At 32.2% G+C, this 27891-nt stretch overlaps 1 protein-coding gene and 1 pseudogene across 1 annotated transcript; one reads left to right on the top strand and one right to left on the bottom strand.

Annotated features, from left to right (window-relative positions):
* Positions 1–2740: 2740 nt before the first annotated feature.
* LOC149881470 (uncharacterized) lies at positions 2741–26925 on the bottom strand. The gene is made up of 3 exons (XM_090068922.1): positions 26684–26925; positions 6342–6489; positions 2741–2967 (listed from the first exon to the last, which is right to left on the bottom strand). The coding sequence occupies exons 1-3, from the start codon at positions 26698–26700 to the stop codon at positions 2809–2811; spliced, it is 324 nt and encodes a 107-aa protein (XP_089925048.1). The 5' UTR covers positions 26701–26925; the 3' UTR covers positions 2741–2808.
* LOC149881471 (uncharacterized) lies at positions 14387–22147 on the top strand (annotated as a pseudogene).
* Positions 26926–27891: the final 966 nt, after the last annotated feature.

The raw sequence follows: 27891 nt of genomic DNA, 5'->3' as shown, positions 1-27891 counted from the left end.
TACAAGCTAAAACTTTATGTGTCAGCGCTTCTGATCGACATTGCTCCCAGCATCCGTGAAGTGTTGTTAAAGGAAGTTGCGGAGAGAAAGCTAAAAGTCTCTCTCATCCTGGGGGCTGAACTGGAAAAGAATTGACTTACTACTAACATTACCAATGATGATGATGAGGTAGAGACTGTTAGGAAAACCTTTTAGCTGAGGAGCAACACGTTGCCAATCCTAAACAAAAATGATTTCCAGGATACGCTCGTGAGATCGAGGGAAAAGATTATAGAGTTGCTGGAAGAGTTTAGGAAACGTGGAATCTGGCTGGTGGCCCCTTCGCTGCGGTTGGTTGGACATTGGCTCTATTGCGTATTGCCTATTCCGTGGTTCTTGCTGCATCGAGACACCACCATACATCCCCAGACGCTACGTCATCAACGTGAAGAATACGGATAACAGTTGCTTCGAGTGGACTATCCTACCCGAAAAATATCCACTAAATTTCCATGAAAACCGCACGAGCAATTACAGTCAGCACCTGAGTGAGTTTACATTCACAGCCATTGATTTCACAGTGAAGGTCACACATTTCATAAAACTTGAGCGTTTGAACCCTGAGCTCTCGGTGAATCCATATAAGCAAGCATGAAGGCACGGCTATCGACTTCCTACTAATAGTAGAAAAGACTTATCGAGAAAGGACCTACAACCTCTGGATTAAGATCTTGACAACGATGTGCCATCGTATGAGTAAATATACGGCGTCGAAGTACCCTTGCCGCTGATGCCTGCATGCCTTCTTTAGAGCAGACCTCCTGGAAGCGCATCGCAAGGATTGCCAAGATATCGGGGAAAACCTCAGAGGACTGTTATACCGGAAGCCGGAAAAAATACTCTTAAGTTTGAGAATAAGTATAAGCAGGTGCGTGCACCCTTCTTCATATATGCTGACTTTGAGTGTCTCAGCATACCTGTGAAAGATACCCCTGCCAACCCAGAAAAGAGTTCGACCTGTCTCTTATCAAAGCAGGTCCCATGTAGCTATTGTTATATGAGGGTTGCAAAAAATTCCTAATTTGAAATAGAGTTCTTCAAGGTGATGAATAGTAGCGTCGTCAGCAAGACGATAAAAAATCTGTGAAAGAGGATACGCGTCGATCTCATTTGAACCAGCGAGATGGACCATTTGCGGCAGCTTGTCGCCAAACCTGCGTACTTATTGCACATGATATTCGATGGCAATTTGGTGGCCATCCACAGCACAAAAACCAGACTGAAGCTTAACAGGCCGTCAAATGTTGGGAAATCTGTAATTGATTTGTCGAAACACCAAATGTACAATTTCTGGTACAATCAGATTAAAGTACACAGATACAGATAGCTTGATATTCTAGGTCGAGACTGACGATATCTATAAAGATGTGTGGGAGAAATCCGATCTCTGTAACTTCAGTGACTTCCCGGAGGATCATCCATACTTTGACGAGAAAAACAAGAGGGTTGTTGGCAAGTTCAAAGACGAGTCTAGCAGCCGCCTAATCCATGTTTTTGTTGAACTCAGATCTAATATGTATTCAATCCTCTCTGAGGGTAAAAAAGGGGTGGAAAACAAACAAAGACTCACTTTTTGTCGAAGGCCTAACCAAAACTCGCTACAGCAAAAAAGAAAAAAACTAACAGTTATATTAAACAAGTAATCAAGTCAAGCAAACACGTAACGAGCAAGTTCAATTGCGTTTAACTTCAGCAAGACTTGGTATAAGATCTTTAAGTTTCTAGTCAACGGTTTTTGTTAGTTTTACAGCGATAAATATTTTTTAGAATATTTTTGCTGTTTTAACTGCGTTAAATTTGTATTTTGAAACACTCACTCGTGCATATTCAATTAAATCTTTTATTTCAGATGGTGGACCAGGTTTGTTAATCCACTTTTTAATCTCAGCCGAAATAAATACTCCATTTTCTTTAAGAGCGTAGAATGCTATCAAAAAAATCGGTTTACAAGAATATTCAATTATACGATTAAATAATAAATTTTTCAAAATTTACTTGAGTCTTCTGAAATCTGAAGACTTTGATTGCTGTTTCCGAGCATTAGACGGCAATGGTTCGATGCTCTTGAGATAAGCACTTTGCAATGCATCGAATTATGATCGAAAGTGTGCACGGTTAATTATATAAATAAAAATGATCTAATTGGGTTTGACTGACAGGATCTATTTCGTCACGCGGAGTATTTGGCTTCAGCTATGGAGCGTTATTCTAAACAACTATTCTGTTTAACGGAAGGGTACAAACTTTAATTCCCTCGCAAAGGGCTTGACCGTGTTTTTCTTGCACAAAAATCCAGTAATACCTATGAAGTATCTTCGCTAAAGGTATGCTTTAATTTCCTCAGTGTCAGTTAAGCTATTTGAACACATCTAAACATTTTGTTCCACGTCGGAATATTTCCCAATTTTTCTTAAAATGTAAACAATACTATTTAAACAGACGTATGTGTGTATGTCAAAAACAGGTCAACCAATTAATCTTAAATGTTATTTTAAGTTAGGATGAAAATTCGGTTGTTTGAAAAAATCTAGATTTCTAGAAATTTTGGTGCGGTAGAAATAAGGTAATAAATAGTCCTAATTGTATTTGTATTTATTTGAACCAAAAAAAATCAAACACATAAAAAGTTATTAAAAAGGTCCCACTGAAACACCCCAGGGTCAGTATGTAAAATTAGAATTATTAAACAAGTAATCAAGTCAAGCAAATACACGAGCATTTTTAATTGAGTTTTATTTCTGCAAGAACTTTTATAAGTTCTTCAGGTTTTTAGCCAGCTGTAATCTTTAAAACTACACAAAATTCCTTTTCCAAATTTGCCATTTTGTTAACATATTTAATATTCTCTTCAATTCTTTCATTTCCAGTCCCACCCATGAGTTTGGCTACTCGATCTTTATCGTTCAGTACATCTATGACTTTTTGGACCTGTAAAGAAATTAACACTTAAATAGTTCAAAATTTTGAGCAAACAGAATATTTTGTAAAAAAGAGTTGGACTGCTCCGACTGAACCTCGTCTCTGTAATTACTTTGAGAGCGAGATTAAGTAACGTAAGATTTTAAAGTTTTTCTTTCACTGATTTAAAGTTAGTGCAACAACATTTCCATACTTGTGTAAATATAATACTTTAGTCATAAACAAATACAGTAAAACATTTAGAGCTCCACAAAAAACTTGCTTTTACGTATAGAACTTGTACTATTATGAATTTCAAAATTTAAATATGCAGGTGAATTCATATGCGAGTAAGGAAGTTCTCTTGAATATTATTTTTGTATTTTAAAAATCTTTGTTTTGTTTGTAAATCTCTTTTTGGTGTAAGATAAATTTTAAAATGTAATTACACGGTGCATAGAAACGTGCTCTAAGACCTTGCAACACATCCCCAGAATTTTTTATTTTGATTATCATCAGAAAACATTTCCTCATTGAAAAAATGTAAACGACAACCTATTTTAGTTCTTCCTGGGGAGAAATCAAATATTTTAGGGGAGTGCCCAGGAATTATGTTGTTAAAGATAGGTAACTAAGAGGCATGGGGTATACTAAAATTTCTAGCATGTTGATACTGGTGTCGAATGAGGATGATTTGCAAAAAATTAGGATAATTGGAGCTAAACCAACCCCGCCCCGACCCCTAACTGCCCCCTTCCTAGAACTACGTCTCCTTTAGTCGAAAATAATTTTTTTTTGTTCTATCATAAACTAGATCTAAATTCATCGACAGATTTCAAATTTCATTAAAAAATCTCTTTTCGTTTAAGATTTATAACCCTGCAAAGCTTAAAATTACCCCCTGAAAAAGTTTTAAATGGTCTTAACTTTTAAACATAAAATTTTTTTTTGATGTAATTTGAAATCTGTCGATGAATTTTGATCTAGTTTAATATAAAATAAGTAAAAAATTGAAAAGGGTTTTTAGGAACCATACTCTAGGGGAGGGCTGTTAGGGGTCAAAAAGGGTTTGCAACAATTATTTATTACAGTAAAAAAAATTTCTGGTCTTTATGGCTAAATTATGATTTATATTTTACATTCCAAAATCATACTAAACGTTTGTTCATAGGAGGTTTAATATTTTACTTTTTAAAAACTACATTCATGCAAATAGAAAGATACTTTAAAAGTCATTGTAGTTGTAAGCAACAATCGCGTTTTATAAGTTTAGCGCCTCTTTATAGTTTGGGCTATGTTTTCCAACTTTTCTCATTTGCCAAAACTGATTGAAATCCTGATGAATGGATTTGAGAGCTTGTTCGGTCCAGTAGCCCAAGCCTATACAATGTAAGACGTACAAAAGAAATGCAAGTTTATTTAATAAGTATTCGTCATAATTTATGCAAGTTTTACGATTCAACTGTTGAAATAGAGTATTTTATTGCGAAAATTATAAATTTTTTTTATCAAACTTAAAAGTTATTGTTCATACGAAGACTCCACCTTTCATGTTGATGAATTTGATAATATGTTGCTCAACTATATGTACCTTCAAAGGAATTGTAGCCCTTAGATTTCTACAGCTCATAGAGAACTCCACTAAATTTTTGACATATGTGGAGCTTAATGATTTTCCACAACAACCATGGACTATTTTTTCAAAATTTTTAAGTACATTAATGAATTTGGCAGCGGAAACTCCAATACTAGACTCCTGAAAAAGTAGTTCAAAGCTATCTATGTTTTTAAGTAATTTATTCCAAGCATTACCTTCCAAACGATGCTGCCATTGGTAGGACACTCTGTAGAAGTTTAACTTAGACAGATATTGGTTAACAACTGTCATCCACACTCCTTGTTTTCAAATGAATTTTTTAATCTCTTTTAAACTTTTCCAATCATTTTGTTGCTCTCAATCAGTTTAATATTGAAACCTGACTCTACACTTTTCCGTCCTGCTTCACTTCTCGGAAATTGTGCAACTTCAATCATGTTACGATTACTTAGAAATCATAATGAAGTTGTTACAAAAATTGGCTTTAAACTTATAGCAAATTTTTTTTTAAAAGTTTTTTAAAGTAAGAAAAACTTACCTGGCATGTAGTTTTAATTGAAGTTTGTTCAATTTATCTAAAGAAAGGTTTCTTAACCTCAGTCTTTCCGAAAGAGACAGTGAGTTGCTTCTGACCAAAAGCTTTCATAGCTAAGGTGTTCCCTGAGTCGTTTGTGCTGAAATCTTGGATAGAAATGGACAGAACTTTTCCTTGCGTTGTTGGGGATGTTAATTTTAAAATGGCTGTGAAATTATTTTGTCTTTCTAATTTCGTACATAGATGTGGAATTCCTTGTCCCATTTGAACATAGCAATCTTGACAAATTAGTCTTTCTGCAGGTTTATTTAAAGTATTTTTAGCGCATTGATAATCAAGTTTTCCCGACACACATTCAACCATAGGGGCAAATATTTTTTCAATTTTTGATTTGCGCCCATTTTCACAAATAAAACATTCACATTTTCTCCCTCTAATAACTTTGATATTCATGTCTAATTTTTATAGCATACATATAGCAACTATGATAACTAAAATAACGAAACTAAATTTTAACTAAAGTAAATTAAACATCAATATTGTTATAATTACCTTCATAAAACGGTAGCATAGTGAAGTAATAATCAGTCCCTGCAAGCTTTTTTCTACATTTCGAGCAAAGCATGGTAGGAACGTCAGAGTCATCCGCTGAATAATTTTTCCAAAATATAGTTTTGATAAGGTTTGAGCTGTCATTTTTCTTTATATTTAGATTTAAATAGGTTGTTTAAGCATTACTTATTGGTCTTAAATCCTTGTCTTTCCTGAAACAGCAAATACAAAATTTTTTACAAAATCATAATTTTCTTTTGCATGTTTAGGCATTTTAAATGAATGTTTTAAATAAAAACTTCTGATATGGTTTGATATTACTGGCATGACATATCGGTCATTTCAATCAAATGTCAATATAATGGCCGCAAACATGCTTTCAGTTCGTATTTAATTGGGTGTGATAAGCTATTATGCGACTGTTAACAATAAGCAATTGCTAGCTTTTACTAATTGTTAATAATTAAAGGTTGCTTTGCCTTGTTTTTATTTCAATAAAAATAGCAAATAGGTTGTTGATTACATTTTTTGAATGAGGAAATGTTTTTTGATGATAATCAAAAGAAAAATTTCTGGGGATGTGTTGCAAGGTCTTAGAGCAAGTTCCTATGCACCGTGATTATTATTGAATAATAAAGTCGAGATTTTCATTATCAGTTCGATGTTACTAAATAAAGAGTCAAAAAATTGTTTGAAAACATTGATAAGAAAGCGCTTTACCGTTTCAGTTACGCTTTTGATTCTGCCATTCTTTATATTGCTGATCACGCTGGAGCTTACCCCTGCCGCTTCAGCAAGAACATACTGATATTGCTTGGTTTTAAAATTTTCTATTTGCCTCTTTGTTTTGAGTAATATAGCTTCGTCTCTGTCAAAAAAATTATAAAATATCTTTAAGGTTAGTTATCAATATACATCAAAAGAAGCAATTGCAAATTGTCTCAAACATAGTTTTCTGTTTTAAATTTGCCAGCCGATCAATTGTAACTAATACCATAAAAAGAAAGAAGAGGGAGTCACCCCTGAACAATTTTTGGATATTGGACTTTGAGCTGACCCGAGAGCGCCACCTATCTAGGGTGAAAGTAGACATAGTCCCACACCCAGGAATGTCAATTTTGAAATCAAGTAATGACGTCCGCGGAAATAAATTGGATTTGAAGTCAAAAATCATACTAAAAAAGGACTAGCAGGTGTAACATACAAAAATGCCTATAAATTTCTTTTGGTAGTTTAGATATTACCCAAAATGGGCATGTATACTACCCATATGTGTGCCAAAATGTGTATAAAATTTCAGGCCAAAATATTGCTTACTTTTGAAATTATGGCAATTCCAGTTTTCAAAAACCTCACTTTTTGCCGATGTCACCATGTAAAGTTACCATCGATTGAGCCATTATCTAAGTTATCCAACAGGCAACACTACACTTTAGCCCTACAGGTTGTGGGCAACAACTTTTGTAACAAAAAGTTTTTTCTAAGACTTAGTGGTAGAGAACTATGTCAAGAAAACTTATCAAGTTAAGGGATTTTCCTTTATTAATATAACTCTTAAATCATAATAAAAAAATGAGTATAGCACCATAGTTGTCCATTTTTTCAAAAAAGTGCATAAAATAAAAGTTGTAGGGCTTAAAAAATTAGAGGGGGTCATTTTTATACAGTTTCCATTAATTTTGTGTTCCACTTGGAGAAATTTTGACAACCTGTGATGTATTTCTAGTTTGGTAAACAAATCTTACTGTCTTACAAATATATGATTGATTTTTCTAGTCAGCTTGAAAAAAAAAAGATTCTTAAGTACATTAGTTATCCATATAAATCAAAGATTAGTATATTTAATTGTTTGCATTGTATACTATAAGTAAGTGAAAAAAAACTTTTTCATCAAATAAAAATCCCTAAGGGGCTAACAGAATGTTTAAAAGTTGCACAAAAATATTTATAATTATGCAAAGATTGATAGATTAGGTATTTCCTTGAAACTTTTTTTTATGTAAAATTAAAAAAAATATTTCTCTCAGCCAATCAAAATGCCGAACCACGCCAGAACTCATGAGGAAAATCAGAAAATTGTTTGCCTGATTTGTCTTAAAAAGTGCTCAAGACAACTGACAGCATTTATGTGGGAGCAAATCAGCAAAATCTATGGAGTCAGTTTTGATAAAGCTGATTCTCACATTCCTCAAGGTAATGTAGGGTTGATTTTAATTGTATGTATATAGGGAAATCAGTTTTATTGTGGTATTGCAATGAAATTAAAAAGCTTGCTTGCTTTTAATTGATTTATTTAAACTGCCTGTTCTCATAAAAACCACAGCTTTACTAGCAAAACAATTGAGGTACAGCAATATTTCTCTGACTTATGAAAATCACTTTTTATGCTTAAAGGTATTTGTGAAGCCTGTAGAACAATGATGAGGCGTAAAGGTGAAGGGCAAGATATCACTCTTCCCCCTCTGTTTGACTTCACAACTATTTCTGTCAGAACAGAAACACGAGGTCATGTCTGTGATTGCCTCTTGTGTAAAATTGGACGATTACAAATGAATGAAAAGCATCCACTCGATGAGACAAAAGCTGAAGAAAAAAACACTCCTTTGAGATGCAATGATTGCCTTAGTCCAATTGGTAAAGGTTTAGCACACACCTGCAACCAGTTTACCTTTAGAGAGAACCTTAAGGGTTTGGCAGCCCGAGATGCAATGGCTGCCGAGCAGATTGCTGCCACTGTAATCACAAACAAGGAAGCCTCACCCCATGGGACTGTTCGTCTTTCTAAGGCTTCTGGAGGTCATGCATTTCCCATTACGCCAGGAAATTAAAAATTTATTACTATATATAGTACAGAGCTCACAACAAGTTATTATTGTTCAAAATTCACCATAATTTTTTGTTTTTTTACTTGCAAATATCATCAGAATTTTAGTTTTTGAAGGAACTAAATAGAGGCTTTAGTTTTCAGCAACAAAAACTGTATTTAGAAGTAAGTTATCTAAAATATTCTAAACTTTAAAAAAAAAAAGAAATTCCATTTTAAGGCCCAAGTGGAGCTTCCTCAAAACCTGCTTCTTCGTTTTTGACTACTCAAGACCTTGTGAATGTTCAACTGAATACTGGATTGTCCAATGTTGGCATCAAGAGATTAGTCAGTACAGTTAACCAAGCATCAGTTGGAAAACTAGTTGAGCCTAACTTCGCATCAAAGTTCCTAGCTGTTGGACAACAGCTCAGTGAGTTCTTCACACACACACAAATCAAGGGGTCAAGTACTAAAGGGGACTCTAGAGATTTTACAGTTGCTCACTGTAAGAGCTTGTCGGATCTTCTCAACAGAGTTCTTACCTCTCGGAATATTTCTTCTGAGCCCCTGGTCAAGGTTGGCATTGATGGAGGCAAGGGGTTTATGAAACTTTGTCTTACGATTGTTGAGAAGAGCTCTGCAGTAAATAAGGAATCTAGAAGTTCACCTGCTAAAAGATCCTTGACGCAGCGAGTTGCCAAAGACACTGGAGTGAAACGTCAGATGCTACTAGCTGTTGTTGAAGAGTTTCCAGAAACATATGAAAGTGTTCACCAAGTATGGGCACTTGTTGGTTGCGATGCTGTAAATCTTTTCATCGCATGCAATCTGAAATTGGCCAACATTCTCTGTGGCCTACAGGCTCACTCCAGCTCACACCCCTGTGCCTAGTGTGACATTGATGCAAACAACCTTGAAAATGAAGGAACATTTCGAACTTTGGGCTCCCTTAGGAAAAGTTTCGAATCTTTCAGGCGGTCTGGTGGAGTGCATGCCAAAGCTAAATTGACTGGCAATGTCATCCATTACCCGATCATCAATGGACCAAATGACAAACTCATCTTGGACATCATTCCTCCCCCTGAGTTGCACCTTCTTCTAGGTGTTGTGAACCTCCTTTACAAAATGCTTAAAGGTGTGTGGCCTGAAGCTGAGGCATGGCCATCTTCCCTTAACATTGCTCAGAGTCCTTACCATGGTGGGCAGTTGGAAGGAAATGAGTGCCGAAAATTGCTAAAAAATGTGGACCGTCTTCAACAACTAGCAGAAGCTAACTCAGCATTCCAAGTTCTTGGCTTTGTGGATACACTTCGGAAGGTTGACAGCGTTGTTCGAGCTTGTTTTGGATCAGAACTGAGTTTCGATTATTTTGAAAAGATCCAACAATTCAAGACATCCTTCCTTGCAATTCCAAACTGCCATATAACTCCAAAGTTACATGTTGTGTTTCACCACATCAGTGACTTTATTGATCGCCAAACTCCTCCCTTGGTCGCTTCAGTGAACAAGCCGTCGAAGCAGCCCATCGAGATTTCGGCCAACATTGGCAGCGCTTCAAGCGATCCACCACCCACCCTGATTACCCGGAAAAACTGACAAACTGCCTTGTTGATTACAACAGTAAACATCTTTAAACAAAATTTTTGAATCAATTAAGAATCATTTTTGGTTTGATGGTCTTAATGAATTGTAGAAATTTTTCATCAATCATTTGTTTTTGCAGAAACCATATTTTGTTCTCTTAGTATTTTGAAACTTATTTAAAGAAATAAACTATTTGGAAAGTTTTCTATATAACTTTATAAGCCCAGAATCTTTTTTTTTTTTTCAAGCTGACTAGAAAAATCAATCATATATTTGTAAGACAGTAAGATTTGTTTACCAAACTAGAAATACATCACAGGTTGTCAAAATTTCTCCAAGTGGAACACAAAATTAATGGAAACTGTATAAAAATGACCCCCTCTAATTTTTTAAGCCCTACAACTTTTATTTTATGCACTTTTTTGAAAAAATGGACAACTATGGTGCTATACTCATTTTTTTATTATGATTTAAGAGTTATATTAATAAAGGAAAATCCCTTAACTTGATAAGTTTTCTTGACATAGTTCTCTACCACTAAGTCTTAGAAAAAACTTTTTGTTACAAAAGTTGTTGCCCACAACCTGTAGGGCTAAAGTGTAGTGTTGCCTGTTGGATAACTTAGATAATGGCTCAATCGATGGTAACTTTACATGGTGACATCGGCAAAAAGTGAGGTTTTTGAAAACTGGAATTGCCATAATTTCAAAAGTAAGCAATATTTTGGCCTGAAATTTTATACACATTTTGGCACACATATGGGTAGTATACATGCCCATTTTGGGTAATATCTAAACTACCAAAAGAAATTTATAGGCATTTTTGTATGTTACACCTGCTAGTCCTTTTTTAGTATGATTTTTGACTTCAAATCCAATTTATTTCCGCGGACGTCATTACTTGATTTCAAAATTGACATTCCTGGGTGTGGGACTATGTCTACTTTCACCCTAGATAGGTGGCGCTCTCGGGTCAGCTCAAAGTCCAATATCCAAAAATTATTCAGGGGTGGACTTATAGCGTAAAATTAGTGCAAAATTACTAAAAAAAAATTAAAAATACCATTGCAGTCGTCCATAATGGCTGCAATTCAAGAAAAAGTCAATTTTTTTAGCAATTGATAAATTAATAACTGATTAATATATCTAAATGAAACTTTGACACAAGACTCTATAAAGTAAGATCAACTTAAACTAAAAAAATATTATAATTTTTGCCTCGATTGCCCATAGTATTTGATCAAAATATTTTAAAATAGGGACAACATGAAATATAAAATATTTCTTGATTTAAAAGACCTAACTCAAATGTTTTTAGTTTAAGTTGCAATTACAAGTCTTAAAAATATACCCTGAAAATTTCACCACTCTAGCTCTATCATTTATAGCTTAGGAGTTATGATTTGCTAAAGTTTGATTATCGAAAAAAACTCTTATAAATATATTATTTGAGAAAAAAAACTTTTTATAAACCACTTCAGCTTTAAATCTAACATAAAAAAACACTAATATAAATATTTATATTTAAAGAAACAATTACACAAAAGCTCCAGGTTCATAAGTAGTCCCTTCTTTTTGAATATTTTTGTCATCAGATGACTTTTTCTTCCCGCGAATTATCTTTCTACGAAGTTTAACTTTTTCAGTATTTTTGTACTGCGCTTGATGCAGTCTGGAATTGTTAATTGTGATGCATCCTTTTGTTGTATAATTGCTAGGGATCAAGTTCAGTACCTCCATAATTTGCAAGGATGCTTTGCTACCAATATTAAAACTAGCCACAGCATCAAAAACTCTACGTTGCCATGATTCATTATTTGATACCCCAATATCCGTACCAACCTGAGACTTTACTTCTATAGCTGCAGCTGTCATTGACTTTTCAGCAACAGTTTCACATGCATGTCCACAAATTTTGAAAAGTTTATTATAACTATTTTTTGTCATTGGTTTAGGCATATTCATCATTGTTGTAAATCGTTGCAGATTAGAATAGCCTGAACCAATAGTGCGCATTGCATATGTTGTGCGTAAGTTTACATCATATCCATTCTTTCTACACGTTGGGAATGTATAAAAGATATATAACCACATTTACATAATACACTCATTGATGAAGCTAATCCTTCCTTTTTGGCAAAGTTTTCGATCAGCAACAATTTCCCATTTTGACATTCTGGGCAAGGCAGTTTACTAAAAACTTCCGCTAAAATAGAGACATCAACAAGTCGGTATCCTTCAACTGTTTCACTTATAGTTTCTGTAAAGTCAATGTCTTTAACTTTTTTCCTTGAAACATTTGATGCAGAGACAGAGCGAGAAAGAGCAGGATTTTCTTGATTAATAGAACTAGAGTGAGGAGCTGCACTGGCGTTTTGTTGGTGGTCAGAGAGACTCTCAATGATTGTTTCATTTGATATTGTATGCTTGTTCCCATAGAATCTTCTTTTACGAGAATATAAACGTTTAGTACTTTGCTTTGATCTCCTTCCCATAGTAATAACTTATTTATAATATCCTTACAATATTTTTACAATAGTTTTAAATCTTCTAAATCCAAACAATATGGTATTTTTTTGATAATAAACTCAAGTCTACCATTTTTATAGAGATTTTCAAGAAGTGAAGCAATTGAGGTTGATTATTATCGTAAAAATTCTTTAAGGTGGTAGTATGGTCAAAAGGATTAGGACTATATTGGAGTCTATAGAAAGATGATTATTTTTTTATATATATATGATTATTATTATGCGATGAACAAAATTCAATTTTTGAGACAAAATTGCTAATATTAGTAATAATATTGCTAATATTAGTAATATTGCTAATATTAGTAATTTCTAATATTAGTAATAATAAGTTTTGAATCATCTAAATTTGGATTCTACGTTAAATTTTGATTTAAAAACAATCCTATTATTTTTTTGAAATAATTTTTAAAAGGTCTTAAATCATATTCCTTAACAATTGAAAACCAATTGTTATCGAACGACCAATAAACAAGCTATTTTTCGGAAGCCTCATGTAAAACACTGCACAAAATGGTTATTAAAGTAAAATTTTGCGATGAAGATGATTTCAAAATTTTACTTAAAAACTAATTAGGTATGTGCGTATCCATCCAATTACGGCACCGATTTTGTAATCAAAATCTGCGACCATTTTATCATTGCGTACTTGACGTATGTGTTGTAAGAATGCATTTTGTCGTGTTATTTTTTAGAACTTCATATCAACATTTTTATTTTTTAAAAAGTAGAATAGCTTAACTTCATTTTTGTGTTTGTTTGTTTTTTTTTTGCAGTTACCACTGCTATTATTGAATTAACTGTTCTGAAAAACTTCGTTGTAGTTCAGATATAAAATGGATATCGAAAGTATGCTGAGTCTTTTTTTAAATGTACTGGGCCCAGTTTAAAAACTAATTTTTTATTTGCATGCGAAATTTTATTGAAAAATATTATGTAGCAGACACCTAACTTTTTGTAGCAGAATAGGTACCTTAGCTTATTATTTTTCGCAATATAATGGGGAATTGAGAGGGAGGGGGGCGGCCCTCCCAACGATTTTCTAGCAAAATGAAATAGATCATTATTACAGCCAATTTCTTTAAAAACGAGAACGAATATCATCATAATATGATGCACCTCTGATTTGCTCATAACAATCTCTTTGCATTATATTATCATAATTATTACAACTACCATAATAAAATATATTTTATTGTTATTGTTTAATGTTGTTAAATTATACTACATTATTTAATAACAATATGCTATCATTTAGTAGTTTAATTTTATATTTTAATTTGTTGATAATTAATTATGATAAATTTTTTTATGATGATTATGAGTGAATGAGGTATCGGATGGTGTGCATTATATGATGCATCATATGGTCTTTTTTTTTAAAAAAGTTTAGCATGCAAATAATATTTATGTTATGATAAAGTTGCTCATAATTATTATCAAATAATAATTATGTGCACTTTTGTCATCTTATCAAGCAATTCATGTGTTTTTGTCTTAAGTAAGTGATTTTTGTTTTTGAAAAAAAATGAAATTAAAGTAAAAATTATTCTCTTAAAAAAATTTTATTTATTTTAAAAATAAATATACTTGACATTTTAAAGTATCATGGGACCCAAAAAGAATATGCGTGGTTTCATGGTGCAGCAAAAAAATATCTAGCATCAAACTTCACTTTGCCTTCACAAATAGACATAGACTGTAGAAATGGACATATAGGGTTTATATTCATTAGCAATGATGAATCACAAAAAGCAACTAATGAACCAGTCAATAAGCTTTATGGCTAAGGTAAGGGCAAGATTTAAACATCTTAATGAGACTATCGCTTGCAAAGACAAGACAATTAAAAGTTTGAGGAATAAATTAAAACTCCAACATCTTAACTTACAGTTTAAAAAGCTTCAAGTTGCAAATTTTCGTTTAAGAAAAAAGCTAGAATTTGCTCAAACAAAGCTGTCTAATGAAGAAACCATCTTACGCCAACAAATTACTGAAAAGAATGCGGAGATTTATGCCCTTCAGAATGACATGCTTAAGTTACAGGAGAAGCTAGAACAAATGCAGCAAAAAGTACAAAACACCAAGTATAAAAATGTCTTCTCATCCAATATTAGGGCAGTAATCTATGACATGTTGGCATGTCAAGTTCCTACTCACTGTGTGCCACAACTTTTTCATAAAGTTGGAGAACACACTGGATATATATTTAGTGACATTCCAGATCGCACAACTGTGGAGCAGATGATGCGTGAGCTAGGTGTTATTTCAGAACTCCAGACTACTGAGATAGCATTCTCAACAAAAAATTTGACACTTGGTTTTGATGTTACAACCCAGGAGGGGGTTCATGTAAATGTTGTGCACTTAACAACTAAATCTTTATGTAAGGTTGTAGCCATTGATCACCTTGCTGGAGGTACAGCTTATGACTATATGAGTCATATTGCAAAGTCTGTGGATAATCTTGCTAAGATGTACAGCGACTTTTACCAGAAACAGTATACTGACGTACGAAGCACTATTATTAGCAACATAGCTAACAGTTTGTTGATAAGCATACTTGTTTCAAATTTACAAACAAGTTCTTTGCATTGCACACTTGCTGATAATTTTTTTTTTTTTTAAGGTGATCCAAAAGGCTTTGTTAACTTTTTGGACAAACATGGCCTGCCCAGAGGATTTATACTACGCAATAGAGGAAATAGGCTGCACATCCTTTTTTATACATGTGGAGTTTTAATCCATTACTTCCACAAACTTCAAAGTGTTCTGTTTTCTGGAGTAGTTTTGTGTGGAGCACTAAGAAATTGTTTGCTTCAAGACTTCACATCTGAAACAGGTTAGATTTTATGGTGTAATAATGACCTTATCATATACTTTATGACATTATATTTAATTCAAGGTATCCGTGAGATGTGTGCCCTAGCATTAATTGGAAAGCTACTTATAGAATCTTAAAAGTGATCTACTAAGCTAAAGGTAAATAGATATCAAATCTACGCGATATATATTAACATCAAGGTTATAACTCTAAGCTTCCATTTTACATATTTTCACTTAACAAGAAGCCGTAAATTCGGGCCGTCTTAAAATAATCTACACATAAGTTCCTGGAGGATACAACACTCCCCCGCCTTTAATGTTTGATTACATAAGGAATGTCATTTTCATTTACGAACGTTACTTTAAGTTCATTAATGCTTTCTTTTTGATTTGCGTATTCAACAGGAACAAGTTTATTTATAGGTCTATTTACATGTCTAAAAGATCCATCTCCTTGTGAATACTTTACTGTTGCCGCACGTGAACAACCATCACTTGATATCAAGATTTTTTCGACTTTTGCAGTCTTCCAAAGCGAACGTGATTTCTTATCTTCTTCTATCAAGACAATGTCGCCGACAGTTATTTGTAAGCTACCAATACTTCGTTTAGATTTATGGAACTCCCTCAGTTCTGTTAGGTACTCACTCTTCCATCGTTTTATAAAATGTTCAAGAACTGTTTGGAAATGATTATATCGTTTATTTAACTCATGTTCAATATAACTATCACTATTTACACCATTTAAGTTTAGCTTTCGCCCAAAAACAAGATGATTTGGTGTTAAGGCTTCTACGCAGGGTTCGTTATATACATAGGTTAGGGGTCGATTATTAATTACAGTTTCTATTTCTTGCAACAATGTTAACATTTGTTCATAGTTTAAACGAGCTTTACCAACGACTTTCTTAAGACATCGTTTAACCATCCTCACCATTCTTTCGAACAGCCCACCCCACCACGGGGCAGCTGGGACATTGAATTGCCAAGTAATCGATTTGTCACTTGCAAAGAGTTGTGTTTGTTCTGCAATAAATTGTGAACCATTATCAGATAGAATTTTGCTTGGTACGCCTCTTCTGGCAAAGAAACGTCTTAGTCCACGAATACATGATGTAGATGAAAGATCGGAAACCAAATCCAAGCATATAGAACGGGTACTAGCACAGGTAAATAAAAATATCCACCCCTTAAACATGGTGCCACAGTCTCCATAAATATTCTTGATAAAAACAGGACCAGCATAATCAACAGCAGTATGCATAAATGGGTAGTCATCACATAAACGACTCAAAGGTAGAGGTGGAGAAGGAGGATACATATAAGGCTTTCCCTCAAAATACTGACACAGGAAACACTTTAAAATTATGTTGCGAACCAGTTGTCTACACTGAGGAATCCAAAACTTAGTTCTTAGCTCTGAAAGAGTCTCTTTCAAACCATTGTGTTTCACCAACTTATGGAAATAAACAATCAATAACTTAGACAGCTGACTACTACGAGGAACAAAAATCGGAAATTTAGCTTCTTTTGGAATTGGAGCATTCTGCATTCTTCCATGACATCGAACAATTCCATCAATGACTTGAAGTCCAAAATCTCTTCTGAACTGTTTGTAATTTTTACTTTTCATGACATCACGTTGTTCATATCGCACCCATAGTATTTTTGCACATTCAACTTCGTCAGCAGATAATGTAGGTGTCATTGTGACATGTGTCTTCTGAACCAGACTCTTTAAATTGTTTACAAACCGCAGAATCCAGCCTGTTACTTTGTTTAATTGTTCATAACTACTAAAATGTTCAATACAAATAAACTCAAGATTAATGTCAATGGAGTTGGTGGCAGCTAATAAACACAATTTACTTTCATTATCTTTATGTTCAATTAAATTGTAAGAGGGCTGTGGAACTGAAACATCATTAAGATAATCAGGGCCTTTAAACCAAATGTCATGATCAATTATATAATTGAAGGAGCATCCACGGGATATAATGTCAGCAGGATTTCATGTAGTCTCCACATAATGCCAAAATTGTATAGGAAATAAATCACGAATTTTTATTAAGCGATTTTGTACAAATGTCTCATAAGTTTGATTTATATTATTCAACCAATGAAGGCAGATAGTGGAATCTGTCCAACAGAAAATGTCATCAATGTTCAAATTTTTAAGTTCCTTTCTAACAGTAGACATCAGAGAGGATAATAAACACATTGCTCTTAACTCCAGTCTTGGAATAGTTGATTTATTTACAGGGGCCACTCTAGATTTTGAGGCAATGAGCGAGACAAAACAGTGTGATTTATTAACAATACATCTAAGATAGATACAACAACCAAATGCTTTTAGGCTTGCATCAGCAAAGGCATGAAACTCAAGTTTAATATTTGTGTTGGATAAGTAAGAGTCAGTTAGAATCCATCGAGGCAAAGATAATTTATTTAATGAACGAAAATCTAGTATGATGTCATTCCACTCATCTAAAGCATGTCCAAACAACAAGTCATCCCAAGAAAATTTTTCAACACACAATCTCTGAAAGAAGCACTTACATCTGACAACGACAGGATTAATAAGTCCCATTGGGTCAAAAATACTAGCAATAAATTTCATAACATCTCTTTTTGAAGGAATTTTTTTAACGGTTTCAAGAATGTCTTTAAATGAGTATGTCAATTCATCTAAATCTTTATCCCATGCTTGACCAAGAACTTTAGTTGTATTATTTCGTTCATAATTATTTGAATGAATCTTTTGTTCAAATTCAACCGAGTTTGATTCAAATTTCCGAAGATTTAAGTTTGCTTCTTGCAAACAATTTCTAGCTTTATTGAAGAACTCTAAGCATTGGTTTAGATCATTGCTTCCAGAGTTTAAATCATCAACATGTAGAGAAAGCAACATCTTTTCAACAAACTCTGGATCAATGTCAGCGTATTTTTGAAGGTGAGTCACTAATGTTGCACTGAGTAGGAATGGTGACGATGTTACGCCAAACAGAACTCTGCATAAACGATATGTAACGATTGGAGATGATAAAAGGTCTTGTCCATTTACAGAATCTAGATTGTCAACCCATAAAAATCGAACAAAATCTCTATCTTTTTCTTTTAAGGATATTTGCAAAAATGCTTTTTCAATGTCTGAGATGAATGCATACTTGTTACATCGAATTCGCAAAAGTACACCAAACAAAGAGGTTGTTAAGCTTGGACCTGCATTTAAGCAGTCATTTAAGGATGGTCCATCAATAGTTGCACTAGCATCAAAGACCATGCGAACTTTAGTAGTGGTCTTGTCATCTCTTATTACAGGGCGATGTGGTAGGTAATGTACATCTCCATAACTAATTTCATGATTGTTTACTTTTTCAATGACACCTTGAGTTAACTGTTCTTTTATATTTGCATTGTAGCTTGTAAGCAGTTTGTTGTCTTTGCTGAGTTTTTTAAGTACAGGTACTGGGCGTTTGATGCAATAAGTGTAATTATCACTAATTAAATCATGGTTGAGTTTAAATGGTAACCCAACTTCATAGCAATTAGAATATTTATTAAATTGAATTTCATTTTTAAAGTTCTCATATACTAAGTTGTTAGTGTCAGATGTTGTTGTTCCTACAGTTTCAGAATCCCAAAAGGATGACATATGAAAACTATGAAAAACAGTTTTATCATTACAGAATTCAGAAGCAATTTTCAAAATATGAGAGTGGAACACACCACAACTATTTGAAATGCCAAAGGTATTTCCACTCAATAAAAAACCAACTTTGGATTTCAAAGCAACAGGACCCTCAACACCTCTAACTATCTCATTATCTACAATGGACCAGTAGAAATCAGCACCGATAAGGATGTCAATACGTACATTCCCTTCAGTAAAATGACTGTCTGCCAACCTCAAACCCTTTAAATGGCTATAATTCTCAATAGCAGACTTTATGTTTTGACCATTAATGGGAGCACATATCTCCTTCACAAAACACGAAATGGGAATGCTAGCACCATTCATATCAAGAATGCAGAATTGGACCTTCTCTAGATTTTCAGTGATACACTGATTTCCAAATGTTTTAATAGATATTTTCTTTAGATCAATAGTTTCCAAATGAAGTCTTTTTCGAATAGAGGGTGAAACATAACTCAATTGGGAGCAACTATCAAATAAAATTCTACAATTACGTAATTCAGTGGTACCAGATGTAATTGTAACTAAAGCAGTCTGTAATAATACTGAACTTCCTTTTGATACTCCAGCAACAGATGTTAGTTGGTTGTCTGGTAGTCTGAGCTGATTTTTTTTATCACACATGGCTGAATGATGTCTCTCTGAACATTCATAACACTTTATGCGAGATAAACATTTGGAAGAAATATGTCCGATACGTAGACAAATGAAGCAACGTTTTTTGTCTTTTAAAATTTTTCTTCTTGCATCTAATTGTGTAACAGACATGCATTGTTGGGATAAATGATCCTTGTCACAGAAGGCACACTTAAAACTTTCATTTTTATTATGAAGTTTATTGTAAGAAGTACTATTGTTTCTTCTATTGTTATATGTGGAGCTTGAATCCAATGTCTCAATAGATAAGGGTCTTCGATCATAAGCAGAAGTATTCAAAATTGACTTTTCATGAGCTTGAAGTTCAGATTTAAAAATTTCAAGAATTGTTTTTATATCCCAAGAGTCACAGCCTTGAAAATGTCTTGAGATAATAAGATTTAACTCTTCAGGTAATTTTTGCATGAGAATTGGTACAAGCAAGGGACCATACATAGAAGAAGTTATGTCCAAATTCTCTAAACTATGTATTTGAATTTCTAGATTGTCATAGGTTTTTCGAAGTTTTGAAACATCTCTAATATCATTAACTTTATCTAATGTAAGCAAAGAGGTCATGTGAGCTGATATGAGTAGTTGTTTATTATTGTACCTCTCTTTAAGTAGGTTCATGGCAACATCAAAATTGCTATTAGTTAAAGCAAGACCTTTAATAGTAGAAGATGCCTGTCCTTCAACTAAGCTGCGAAGATATGTCAGCTTTTGGATGCCAGATAAATCATTATTATTGGCAATTGCACATTCAAAGCTCTCATAAAATGACAACCAATTTTCAGGCTGACCGTTAAATGGTTTTAGGGTTATTTTCGGTAATTTGACTGAGCATGATTTTGACTGACTAGAAATACTTGTATTTGCATCAGATTTAGAACTATTTACTTTTTCAATAAACTTTGTTATTAATAAAATGTTCTTACGAAAGTAGACACTGAACTCAGTAGAAGTATCTTCCTCAATTTCTAACTCAGCATCGTCCTCAATTTGGTTCATAATTTCGTCATTAAACTGTTCAACTTTTTTAAATTTTTCAACTAGCGTATCTTGAAAACTAGACAGACTTTCAACAGCATCTTCAACAGAATCATAAGTGTTAATACAGGAAAAAGCTTTTTCAAACAGTTTTTTAATAGAACTAATATTAGTCGCGCGAAATCGACGTTTATTTGCTAGAGACATTATACAGAAATATGCAAACTTTAATACGCTTAAATCTTTGTAATCACTAATAATACAGCTTTAAAACTCAACAAGCAAGTTCAATGTAAATATCTATCTCTCTGTGGGCTCCAATATAGAATCTTAAAAGTGATCTACTAAGCTAAAGGTAAATAGATATCAAATCTACGCGATATATATTAACATCAAGGTTATAACTCTAAGCTTCCATTTTACATATTTTCACTTAACAAGAAGCCGTAAATTCGGGCCGTCTTAAAATAATCTACACATAAGTTCCTGGAGGATACAACACTACTGACTGGTCCTTGGATGAAAAAGTTCTACGTTGCATCAAGTCATGGACTTGACAACTTGTCTGGCATTCAAGTTGTCAAAGATGTTTCCAATGCACTTGTTGAAAGCAGCAGAACGGCCCTTTCCCTTATTCACAGAAAAACAGACTTTTTTGGTGGTGATCTCAATGATCCAGTTTTTAATTCATTTATTGGCTTTTGCCCAAGGACTGAAGAGATGAGATGCGCATTAGCCAGCTCCCTAAATGCTATCATTAGTGTTATTGACCGTCAGTATGAGCGACAGTTCAAGATGACCTCTACTGATCAATTGAAGTCCCAAACACTATCGGCACGACCTCATAAAATTGACTCTGAAGAACTTGTAGGTATGTTTAGAGCTGCAAAGCAGAAAGCTTTTAATGCCACTCTTTGTTTCTTGTCATCAAAAATTCGCACATGCAAAAATAGGACAACTGATTTCTTTTCTAAAAAACCAACTGATGTACGAAATAAATTGATAGCTTGGTCCATCTCCTCAGCCCGAAAAAAGCGGTTAACAAACATACAATGTCATGAAGAAATGAAGGTGGAGTTGATTAAATGCATGGCTAAAATGATTCAAATTTAGGAGGATAAAGAATGAAGAAAAGTAGAAAAAGTATTAAAATCTTACATGCCTCAGCAGATAAAGCAACTGTTTCCTGATTTGGAAAGTAATGCGGCTGCAGATATTGAAGACATTCTCAATGGTACTGCTCTTGGAAGAAATATATGCCACATGTGGCATGATGCTGACACTAACAGCCAAGATATACACTATGGCAGACTTCTTAGCATTAAAAAAAATACAGTGCCAATCATATAGTTTCTTATTGGAAACCAAATGAGAATGAGGATGATGATGGTGTTGAGTACAATATGACTAAATATCAACTCTCTGCATACATCATAAGGGGTGATATGGTGATATCATAAACAAATTGTGATTGAATTCATAATAGTATGGTAAGTTTTATTATAAAGAGTAAAATGGTTTATATGCTTGTGTTAATAGATATCATTTACAGATATTAGGTAAGTCAAATTGTTAGAAATATTTTTGCAATTGTAATTATTGTATATATTATGCTCCCCTTAGCATTTTTATTTATTTTTTTTAAAGTTATGAAATGATATATATTTCTCTCCTTCATTATATATCAGACCTTATTTCAGGAAGTGGGGTAGTTATTGACATCGAATAATTGCTAGGATACTGATGCATTACGAGATCAACTTACTTCTATCGATGTTTAAATGGTAAAATGTGTTATGCATCAGGAGTTCAGTTATTTTAATTTATTTTTCCCCTAGGGCATACCGGGTATAATTTATTTTGTTTATTATTGAAAGGTTTTATCAGAGCATGCTGAAAGTTAGACTTTTGCTTTTGTGAATATTGATACCTTCAGAAGACAAGAATCTACATTTTCTATCTATGATGTCAATGCTCTTTGGTAAATAGAAAAGATGCGTCTTGTTCGGATTAGAAAGTCACAATCATCACGAAAAAGGCTACAAGATAAAAACAACCTTTTTGACTAATTGTAATATGAAAAAACATTCAAACAAGAATCTGTATAAGCTGCATTTTAGAAGAAGAAAAATCCTATCAAATCAAATACCAAGGTTTGTTATTGACAGAGTCAATCCTTTAGAAGTCTGCAACAATATAGAATTTAAATGACAACACAGATTTACAAGGGAAACTTTGGTAATTGTAGTTAATGGGATTTTTAACGATAATGTAAACAATCAAGGTTACCCTCTTTCATCTGGGCAATGACTGGCAATTGCATTGCGGTTTTATGCTACAGGTTCATTTCAAGTGAATAGATGTTCAAGAAATATTATCAGACAATGCTACTTATTGGAGATTTTATATTATGTTTTTAAAGACCATCATGTTATAACAACAAATAAAATAACAACAAAAAAGAGAATTTGATATTTAAATTTGTTTGGTTTGATTTAATTAAGTATAATCTTTTAAGAGTAATAGGAGATTTGGAGGAGCTGAAAGTTAATCAGTAAAACTGTTTGTTGAGTGGTTAAGAACATTAAATCTGAAACTGATTCTTTGATCATTCAGCAAAAAGGTGGTTGTAAACTTTCATGGAAATTCGTTTATGTCAAAAAGGCTATTTTTAGTTAAAAGATCCTTTAAGCAGTGTTGACTCGTGTGGTGCAATTTTAATGGAGATACAAATGATACGAAAACAATCAAACCAACCAGCTCTAAGAGCAATTTTTGGACCGTACTAAGTATTATATTTTATATTTATATGAAATTTAATACAGAGTACCTATATCTTCAAAGATCTTATTCCCAGCCGGCACACAACGTTGTATTTACGTTGTATTTATGTTAAAATTACATTTTACGTTACTTAACATTAATCTAAGTGATCGTCCATAAAGTACGTTCGCCAAAAGTTTTGAAATATTGACCCCCCCTCCCCCTGTTGCCATGCGTACTTTTTAGTCTCCTTCCCCCTTTGAAAAGTACGTACGCTTTTGAAGTACCCCCCCCCCCCCTTCTCTTTTCTCTTCATGAGTTGAAAAGATAATTTTTATTAAAAACAAATATTATTTAAGAAATTTAAATATTAGGGATCGTCCATAAAGTATGCTGGGCATGAGTAAAAATAATAATTCATCAAAAAGTGTGATATTCTTTATATTTCAAAACGTTCCATTTGATTAAAATAATTGCTCAATACTTTTCAATATGAAGTATAAAAAAAGTTTTGGAATTTCTTCATATTTAAACTTTTAATTAATTAGCGCGATAACAGTCTTGCGAAGGGTAACAAGTTTAAAAGTTAGAGTTTTAAAGTATTGCTAAACTTTCAATATAATTTTTAAAATTGTTATGTAAATAGTATTTTTTTTACAATTTTTTAAACTTTATTTTGTGCTTGGAAACATAATCAACACCACCTTTGAGAAAAATAACAATGACGATGAAAGCAAAGCAACTCATTTAACAGTTAATGAAAGTAATTCTGATCAAACTCTTGTCATCGAAAACAAATTTGATTGGGTTAAACCACCCTTTGATTTAGATAGATCACCAACAATTTACATTAGTTGATTAATGAAGACTATATAAATAATTTTGTTTATAAAATATTAAAACGATGTTTTGAAACCTATAAACAGTTTTTTTTAATTTGTGATTACATAAAAAAAAAAAATTATTACCCTGCCTTTAAACACAACATATAATAAATGTTTAAAAGTTTTAAAAGTTTCCTGTTTGTCAGCAAAAGCGCTTAAAGATCAACTACATAAATCTTTCAACAAGTCTTTTTTGTTTTATTTTGTGAAAATAATCTTTTAAATGATTGCAAAGCAATACACTTTATTGTCACCTTGATGTTTAGAGTTAAAAATTTTCTAACGCTAAATTGATTGCTTGCATTTTTTTAGCTGAAATACTTTTCAAAAATTTATAACCTCCAATTTTCTCAAGTTTCTTAGTTTATTATATTTATCAAAAAAATTACCCGAGATAAGATGATGCAATTTTGTAACATGACATTTTTCATATTTAAGAAATAATAACTATGTTTTCATACAAAAAGAGTTCTGAAATTCGAAAAATAATATAAACTTTTGAAAGATTAAACTTTTGAAAATCACCTTAGGTATTTTGGTATTATTAGGTATTATTTGCGGAAATATTACAATCGTTTTTAAATTGTTATATTTGTTAATGCTTAAGTATATTATGGTTTTTATTTTTTAAATACTTTTGAAAGCTTGGTGATTTTTCCCGGGTGGGGCAAAGTCCCATCGACAAATTTCCGAATGGGGCTCGAGCCCCCGACCTCTAGCACATTCTACGCCTATAAGTCTACTTCACGAATTATACTACACTATGTTTGGGTACAGTTAAGCGACCTAAAATAATTTCACTTTTTCGCTTTTAAAAGTACGGCGAATAGTATAGAAACGCATTTAAATTGAATAAAAGTATGTACGCATGAGTGATTTTAAAAAAGAAATTAACTTTTGCTGATGAAACAAAAATAGTACAACGCGCTTCATTTTAAACTCAAAAGTATTTTATTTTATATATAAATATCAAATATTTTTATATAAAAGAAAATATGTTATAAATTAAATGGCTATTTGAAAAACTACTTTAAAACTTATCTAATTTGCTTTTAATAAATATTCCATAATGTTTTTAATCTCCGCGAACGATAACTATTATAGTTAAAGAATAATATTAATATAATAATTGTTTATGCTCATGTGTTTTTAAAAGAATACGAAAACAGCCATTTAATTTATCAATTACAAAGGATACTGATAAAACACGCAAATTTTAATCTTTACTTTTTAAATAAAAAATTTATTATAACAAATAATTAAACAAGATTTAAAACAAGTTTTATATGAGAATATTTTATTTTATATAAAAATATTTGATATTTATATATAAAATAAAATATTCTTGAGTTTAAAATTGAGCGCGTTGTACTATTTTTATTTCATCAGCAAAAATTAATTCCTTTTTTAAAATTACTCATGCGTACATACTTTTATTCTATTTAAATGCATTTCTATACTCTCCACCGTATTTTTAAAAGGTAAAAGTGAAATTATTTTAGGCCGTTTAACTGTAGATTTACCATATATATATATATATATATATATATATATATATATATATATATATATATATATATATATATATATATATATATATATATATATATATATATATATATATATATATATATATTAACAATCATATTCAAAAAAATTCAAAAAGCTTTATATAAAGATAAACCACTGAAAGAGAAATTAGAAAATGAAAGTGAAAAAAAAAAAAAAAAAAAAAGCGTTACATTTTAAATGATGAACTAAATTGGCAAATATATAAAACCGAAAGCGAAATGAGATTTGAACTGGTATATTATTATAGTTTAGACGGCCTGAGTCATTTTAAATTTAAACTGATTCCGTAATTACTGATATAATTATAGATAAAAAAAAAACGTCTAAAAATTGTTTATTTGAAGTCTTTTATTGACCAAGTTTTTTTGTTTCAAATTTATCCTTTTAAGACGCTTTTTGAACGTTTACAAAACGTTCTTTTTTACCTTGGACGATAAAACCTTGAATAAACGTCCAAATAACGTTTAAAAAAAACGCTGTGTAATCACTGGGTGGATTTTGTATTAAACTTTTGAACAAACAAAGATTTAAAGGTCTTCAAAGTTAAAATCAGTTCATGGAAAGAAATTGGACTAAGAAAAAAGAACTTATCCTGAAAAGAAAAAAAGATGGAAAAACTTTTCCTCTGTCTAACAATGTGAAACAATGAAAGTCAATTTGTTCTGGATCGCATCCTTGTGTAAGAAAATGAACTAAGTTTTAATGCTCAACGACGACAACACCCGATTCGCACCAAATATAAAATATTTTACATTAAAAAAATTAAATTTCACTCACTTTCTCTTTCTTTCCATGTTTGAACTATTCCCTGAAAAATGTCGAAAAGTTCAAAACGAGACTTTAACTTGAACCGAACAAATGCTTTTTAATTTAATATCAAAATAAATTTGGTTTCGTAAAGCCTGCTGTACGCTCGAAGCCAGTCAAATAATGTATCTTGAGAAACAATAGAACTAGGCTTAACGATTTCTCTTAAGTAAACTCTCGCAAGATTAAAAGAAGTTATAAGTTAAAATATACAGCAAATTTAACAATAACACCTTGTAACTTAAAAGTAGAAATAAGAATGAGATTTGCGCGCTTGAAAAGATTAGAGCATAGGATGATGTATTTAAATGTTGTTAAAGATTAAAAAATGAAATAAATTTAAAATTAAGGTGTTAAAGCTTATTAATAAACAAGGTCGAATTGTTAAGTCTTCTAACCATTTTGAAATTTTTACCGAATGAAGAAGTACCAAAAACTTAGAGAACCTGAGAGTTTTAGATCCGAACTTTATACTGTTAAAATTTTATTGAGCTTTCAAAGTGGATCGACTCGCTTAAATTAAATATTACTTAAAAATAATTTAAAAAAAAAGCAAACACTAAAACATTAATTTAGTTATTAATATTCTGATTGATTTGAATTTAATAACTTCTGACTAAGAACGAATCAAGAAAGCAGAATTATTTTTCGAATGCAAGAAGCGTAGTTGACCCGAAATCATACTCGGATATTTAAGTCATTTGAAATTTCAAATTTTTTGAGTTAGGTCAATTTTAAACTGAAATAAAGTAACATACCGCCATAAACATTTTGTAAATGTGTATAAAACTTACCATTACCATATAACTTACTCGAACCTTTGCAAAATATAAAAATGAGTTTTTACCCAGCAAAAGTAGTTACTTAAGTATATTTATGTAATTAATTTACGATGTTACTTTGTGAAAGTATGTTTTTGAATAAATTATTTACAGAAAACCTTTCAATGTCATTGTAAAAACTTGTGTTTTTTAAAACTCTCTGTATGTCGTATGTTAATTGTAATGTGAAAAAACATTCAAATAAAAATCTGTATATGCTGCATTTTAGATGAAGAAAAAGCCTATCAAATCAAATACCAAATTTGTTATTGACAGAGTCAATCCTTTAGAAGTCTGCAACAATATAGAATTTAAAAGAAAATATAAATTTACAAGAGAAACTTTTGTTATTGTAGT

Source organism: Hydra viridissima, unplaced genomic scaffold (genome assembly GCF_058129835.1).
Source record: "Hydra viridissima isolate aposymbiotic clone 2 unplaced genomic scaffold, HvirCarnegie_v1 scaffold_12, whole genome shotgun sequence".
NCBI classification, from domain to species: Eukaryota; Metazoa; Cnidaria; class Hydrozoa; order Anthoathecata; family Hydridae; genus Hydra; species Hydra viridissima.
The sequence above is the reverse complement of the archived record's forward strand: the minus strand, read 5'-3'. Positions and strand labels throughout refer to the sequence as shown.

Excerpts from the sequence above, each read along its gene's own strand:
- LOC149881470 (XM_090068922.1), bottom strand. Across the intron at positions 2,968-6,341 it reads TCAAAAGCGTAACTGAAACG|GTCCAAAAAGTCATAGATGT; the intron begins GTAAAGCGCTTT and ends ATTTCTTTACAG.